The 6,920-nt window shown below is 39.0% G+C and overlaps 1 protein-coding gene across 5 annotated transcripts in view; it reads left to right on the forward strand.

The window, feature by feature from the left end:
* The window catches only part of lrp8 (low density lipoprotein receptor-related protein 8, apolipoprotein e receptor), a 165,811-nt gene that overhangs the window by 70,673 nt on the left and 88,218 nt on the right, over positions 1 to 6,920 (forward strand). For all 5 annotated transcript variants that reach the window (XM_019894352.1, XM_019894349.1, XM_019894351.1 and 2 more), the window contains exon 3: positions 2,713 to 2,835. In XM_019894352.1, coding sequence (XP_019749911.1) covers positions 2,713 to 2,835 — 123 coding nt within the window. The remainder of the gene's footprint in view (positions 1 to 2,712; positions 2,836 to 6,920) is intronic.

Genomic DNA, 6,920 nt, shown 5'->3' on the forward strand with positions numbered 1-6,920 from the left:
AATGTAATATGTAAGCAATGCTAAAGGAAAGCCATCATCCATCAAGCTTTGATATTGACCTGGGTCTTGCTTTAATGTTAAAATATCTGATGTTAACATCAAAGTAAGCATTTTTCTTCGGAAGCAGGCTATTGTCTTTTGTGAAAGTGTTTAGCATTGCGAAAAAGGCCCTTCCTTTCCATCTCCTTGCCTCTTCTTGTCAGAGAGCACCCTGCTGATTGCACAGTCTGCCAATTGGCTTTTTTTTTTTTTCACAGTTCATCAGGCAGAGGTCTGTGCTTTATTGCAGTGCTATTCTAGTTTCATGTGAGTAGACTGTAAATGATGTCACTGCTTTTAAAGGCGATAAAGGACCTAAAGTCAATCGGAATACCGTGATCAGAAGTGATGGTGTTCCTTTTGCTATTGTTATCAGGGCACGTATATTATTTCCTTTTCACTTTCACTTTGTGTGTGTGTGAGACGTAGTGAGTAAATGTAATAACATGGATGAAAGCGCTGACCTTCACCTTCATTTAATGCTCAAAAAGCATTGTTCGAAATCATCTTCTCATGAGAACGTGGTGAGCACTTTTTGTATGATGAGTAGGTGTGGGGGTAAAAACGGGTTATCATTCGGAAGTCAGCGCAACTTAAGTGAAAAAAAAGAAAAAAAAAGAGCAACACAAATGTAATGGAAGCCATTCATCTTCTGTTGGATCACTCAAATGGGCATTGCTTTGCTTTAAGGGTTTTGTCCATCTGTGATCCACTTGCATGACAGATCATCGCTTTGTTTTCTATCCCAATTGTTTGAGTCGTGGGTGAATTGGAGCCTATCACAGCTGACTTTGGGCAGGATGCAGGGTATGCTATGGACTTATTACAGGCCTACCGCAACTAGGGCTCTTCGATAACACTTTTTTTCAGATCGATACTCAACTCTTGAGTAGTCACCGACACCGACAAAATATCCCAATATCACTCGTAGTTTTAATACATGCAATTTTACAAAAAGACAATAACTAACCATTTTAAATAATCCAGTTGCGAGAAAAAGTTCCAATCAAAATACGTGGCTGTACAGCTTCTTTTCAAGGAACACGGTGAATTACAAAGAAAATAACAAAATGCATCAGTGCTGCAAATAACATTTAGAATACCCGAACACTACAGCAGTTTTGGCAATGCAAGCTTGTCACCGCTTAGTAATTCAACCGTGCTGTCTCAGTCTGAATACCCACGTAATGATGGCATCCGCTTATTGCACTCGAGGCGCAAATAAACAACCGGGCCAATGGTGGCTCTCTGTCTGCATGGAAATTGTAATCTTGCAAAATAATCCCCGTTTTTCATAAATGTACCTGTAATCTGATGACGTATTGTTTTCTGTAACTGTAACAGAATACTGTATAGTTTTTTTGTTTTTTTTTTAATCCGCAATACGTAACGCCGGTATAATATTACATTATTGCCCAAGCCTCTATCTCTATCTATCTATCTATGATAGAAGTAGTAACTGCTTCCTTTGATTTACTGCTTCTATTACTGCTTTTCTAATCACACCCACATAGCGGGCTTTTTCCAGTCAACATGTTTAACATCATATAAGGGCTGTTATCTTGAACGGAGCCAGCGAGAGAAGACAGGTTGAAAGGCGCGAAACTAGTTGCCTTTTACTACTCATACATGCAAACCTTTATGAGCACCCCGGAGCACACTGCATATTGTCTTTTTGAAACTGTTTTAAATAGGGGTGTGACTGCCCGCTTTTTCTCACGTTTGCTTTGTTCAGCCCGCTGTACGATGCCTTAAAGTACAGTGGCCCGAATCGATTCGTCCTGATTTGTGATGTTGGAATACTGTACAGAGATGACGTCCAAGTGTTGGGTCTTTATTCCACTTGTTGAGAAATAAAAGAACCTGTGTGCAAATGATCGATATTCGGACGAAATTTATAATAGTTTTAGAAATTGTGTGACAAGGATCACTATTAGAGTTTAAGAAGATTAGCATGCTGATTAGCTTCTATGTAGGGATTTTTTTTTCTACCACTTGTGTTGAATGATATTTGATAAATAAATCTCACAATTAATTGTCTTTTGTCTCCGCTCCCGACTACTCACTTGACCCTACACATTTCTTTTTGGAAATGATGTTAGTCCTAAACGTTCAATTTCATCTTGTGTACGCAAACTCTGTGGAAGCAATTCAACAGCTTCTGATGAGAAAGGGATTCTGATTTGGAAAAAAAAAATACATTCGCCCCTTGGAACAAAAATGGTAAAGACAGAGGTTGCTGCCAAACTTGCTGTATCCCTTTGCCCAGTTGTCTGCATGCTTAAAAACTAATCTTGTTAATCTGCTGACAAAAAGTTAAAATACATTTCCCAATATATTGTGTTATTGGTATCTAATTTAAATTCAATAAACAATGATAGATCGTGATCTTCCAGCCCATATTTCTTATTCACCATTTTATCTTATGTACAACCTCAAACTGTTAGAGATGAAATTCTAAAATGCTTAATCTGTCATAAGAATTCACCAAGGTATGTTTTCAACAAAATGAGGTCATGTTGATATAGCCGACATTTGCACAATTTCTTTTCTTAGTGGGTGTTACTGCTGGCTTCAAATGATTTGCTGCAGTAGCCCTAAATTCATAAATAAATTCAGAATACAAGCCAGTACTCTCATTTTAATTCATGTCTGTGTGATTCCTCTCGACAGCAAAGAAGACATGTGCAACCACAGATTTTGCCTGCAAGAATGGACAGTGTGTTCCTGCTAGGTGGCGCTGCGATGGAGAGCAAGAGTGTGCAGATGGTTCGGATGAGGCGGATGCAATCTGCAGTAAGTAGCTGACCAGACGCAATGTCTGGAAAAGAACAAAGATACATAGATGAGCAATGCAGAAGGCCAGGAACATGGGCCGGGTGGTCACTTCACACACACAAACAAACAGCATTCAAGATGCAAGCAGGCCTACTCAGACACACACAAAGATTTTATCATGACTTCATGCCTCCTGAAGAAGCCTTTGTTATCTCCATGTACAGTTAAAAGGTGACACGGGAGTGGATTTTCACTCCCGTCCCATTCCACTTCCATGGGAAAAATCCTGTACCGTCCCCTCCTGGCCCATAGTAAACCAAAAAAAAAAAATCCCGTCCTGTTCCTGTGTAAACTATTCCTATCCTGTCCTGCTCTCGTTCAGAATGACTCACACTCCCATTCCGCTCTCATTTTGGAGTTCAGCTTCATTTAAAAAAAAAAACAACAAAAAAAAAAAAACACTTTGTCTTCCTCATGGACTCTCCGATTTTTATTTATTTACTGCTACTGGAAATTTTGATCCTGTGTCGTCCTAATCGCATGATTAACCCTTTCTTGCCTCAATAATGATAACCTGTAACCAGATAAGATGATAGGCTGTCCACTGTAGTAACCGCTGTCCCTGAAAGGGTTAAAGGTAAAGTTGACTCTCATCCTGTGCAAATTGCGCAGGAATCACGGAAATATTTTCAACCTTTAATATACAGGAGGTTGCGGGTTAATGGCCAAATTTGAATATGAGTTTGAACAGGCCCTAGTTTATCACTAACGTATGGTAGTCAAGTTGAATTTATGGTAAATATTCAAATGAAAAACACATCTGGTGTACTGTAATAGCGTCAAATGAATCACAGTTGGTACAGTAGTTGCTGAGCGTGCTTTCTTGTGCCGCATGACACCATGTTCCTGCGTTGCTGGGCAAACTAGTTTATTGTGAGCATTCCGTTTGTCAAGACGTTGCATTTCGGCATCATTGTATGGTTAGCAAACCTTGTACAGCATGTAGGACATTTTGATTTTTAATCAAATATAAATCCATATGATGAAGCGCACCTGCACAACTCAATGACAATCTAATATTTAGGGGTGGGTCAAGGCATTTTCCTTCCAAACTACAACAATGATGCAGTCAAACATATGTTAACTCTCTGGGCCAACCTTAATGGAGCATTATTGTTGCAAATGAATGAGAGTAATTTAAAAAAAAAAAAAAAAAAAAGAATACCTCTCACAACACCCATTCCAATTAAGTTGCTTCTTCTGTCATCTTTGATTTTGCTGCAGTGTGAGTTTAAATGAGCAGACATGCATCTACACAGAGACACAGATGTTGCCCCTGCAGCACATTGAGATGGTTGTTTGGGTTGCGTGTCCCATTTTTTCTACAATCATACCTACCGTGCACACTTCACACTACTTAAGAACATGACTGCATGTTGTTTATGCTGCTGGACCACCACACGTGCTTTGCTCATGACAACTGAGAAATGTTGGGTCCATTCACACCAAGTGAACACAATGATTACAAAATGATGTCTTTGCTCTGGTTTTCTCACACAGCAGAAGGTCACACACTTGGGTTGCGTAAATTAATTAGTATGATGTAAAATGTTTACCGCAATTCCATTATTAAAGGCTGAGTACTTAGTTTACATTTTCAACCAACATTCCATTACACCAGGTGTCGTTACTGAGGTCTACACAAAAAAAATAATAATAATAATAATCGCAGTTCTCAGTTTAATCACAAGGTTGTAGTTTGGGGATTTCTCAGTCTAAATAACTGCAGCATTTCAAGTGTGTCTGCCTTTGTTCTGTTCCAAGTCAATTGTAGCCAGAGTTGATAGCCTTTGTAATAGGGCATTAATGTAATTAAAGGTCTTCAGGCACATTTCTCCCCTTATGGTCTAACTGAAAAGGGAGGTGCTCACTGCTGCTTGGACTCTGTGATTTTAAACCGTCTCCTCGGTGTCGGTCAGAGGTTAGTCAGCACTAATAACAAAGCCGTGTGCTGAGTGTGAGAACAATTAGGTTATAGTGTGTGTTTGCATTGCATTGCCAGCCATTACATTATATAAATGGCACGTTGAAGGGCAGTAAAATCACTGTGGTACAAAAGACTCTTTGTGTACACCATGTCTTATGGTTGATCGTTAATGGACGTTCTTTTTTTTTCCACTTTGAAAAATTCATGCGGAAAAAGCCACCTCTCTTCTCAGAAAGCATGAATATAAATTTACATAATTCAGTCAGATATGTTTCACAGAAATACTTTGTTAATTATTATCAGGAATAAAGAAAATTGGCTAAGAATTATATCACATTTCACATACCTTGTTTCTTGTCTAGCTGAAATTATCTCATACCTAGCGATCCTGATGCATTTATTCGAGCCAGCCTCCCACCCTCTATCCTGGTGGGCCAATCGCAAGTCATTCTTTTCAGGCCTGAGGATTTCAGGGTAACGATCGTTTCCGGTAGCGTGTCGTTTCCGCAAAGTTCCTCTTTGCCGTGTGAGACTGGAAAAAAAATACTCTGATTTTGTGGTATGCTGTATTCATGATGCCGTATGAGTACAATAAAAGTGTTAAACAACATATTTTGAAAAAAACATTTATTTTATTGATTAAATCTGGAGTACACAGCTGCTGATGTATTTATGTTAATTGTTAATGCATAGTTTTCAAACATTTACTCTTTAAATATTATACTTTTGAGTATTTTAATGTTATTCATAATCAAGAATTCTTCTTGATTATGAATAACAGTCAAAATAGAAAAATGGGTTCCCATGATGAACGTTTACGGAATCCAAAATTAGTTACTGTGGTTTACCATTGGGTAATCTAACATAACCGAAAAATGGTTTCTGTGAATTTCTGTAATCCCCAGGCCTGCATTTGTTGCCATGACTACCAGGGCGCTAAGCCTGAGCTTGGCACCTCGAGAGGCTCGACGGACTGTCGTTATTTGACGGAATGTCACTCCTGGAACTTGATGCCAATTTACCATTGGCATGTTCGTAGACCAGGGGTTAAATCATTTTAAACATGTAGTACTGTTAAGTATATTATATTTAATATTTTACATATTTTTAAAGTATTTTTTTAAATCTAATGATTCATAAACTACAATTATTTATATGAAGTCAAAACAGATTTTGAAAGCTGGAAATAAATTGAGGTCAACCATTGTCCTGAGCCAAATTGTGTTGCACTGTAATTCACAAAGCTATAATTGTACTCATTATTGTACATTAAACTTTAGGTATGGTGCCATTTATGATCTCTTATAAATTGTGTTTGCATCCATCCATTTCCCGATCAGCTTGATCCTCACGAGCGTCGCCCGGTGTGCTGGAGCCTATCCCAGCTGTCTTCGGGCAGTAGGCGGGGTATACCCTCAACTGGTTGCCAGCCAATCGCAGGGCATGTGTTTGAATATTGTGAATTTTATATTGTGATTATTGACTCATATTTCAATTTTTTAAAAAAAAACATCACAAGGATTGCTTCATTGACGCAGCGAGTTATTTGGCATAATTTTGCGTTTAATGTGTCACAACTGGCTACCTTTATTATGAACGATCAAATGGTGACTACTGCAGGGATGGCAATTTTCCGCGGATATGCAGAAATCCGCCGTTTTATTTCTTAAATTGATCATTTTGTGAATCGTCTAAATCCATTGAGAAAATTTTAGGGGGGGGTCAGGTACCTTATCGTCGAGTTTTCACAAGCTCTCCCGATGATCAGTCTTTCCATTTTCCGATTGTAAACAGCCCTGCGATTGGACGTGTATGATGTCTTACTTGTTGTGATTGGTCGCTATATCGGCAAATGCAAATCACAACCAATCCGTGTTCGCCTTCCTAAACCCCTTTCTCGCAAATGCCGAATGTTATCGAGACTCGCGACGAAGCTGAAGTGCGTCAGATAGATGCGGATCTAAAAAACAGGTTTCGATGGGACTGGTTGGATAGAAAGCTGACGGTGTCCCCAGTGGGAAACAGTAAAGAGGAACCATTGTGCTTGTGTCGAATTTCGTGAAAAAGCTCGATGTCGCCGGTAAAGCTCTGTGTACAGTGTGTGACGATGTCATTC

Source organism: Hippocampus comes, unplaced genomic scaffold, assembly GCF_001891065.2.
Source record: "Hippocampus comes isolate QL1 unplaced genomic scaffold, H_comes_QL1_v1.1 scaffold282, whole genome shotgun sequence".
Taxonomy (NCBI): domain Eukaryota; kingdom Metazoa; phylum Chordata; class Actinopteri; order Syngnathiformes; family Syngnathidae; genus Hippocampus; species Hippocampus comes.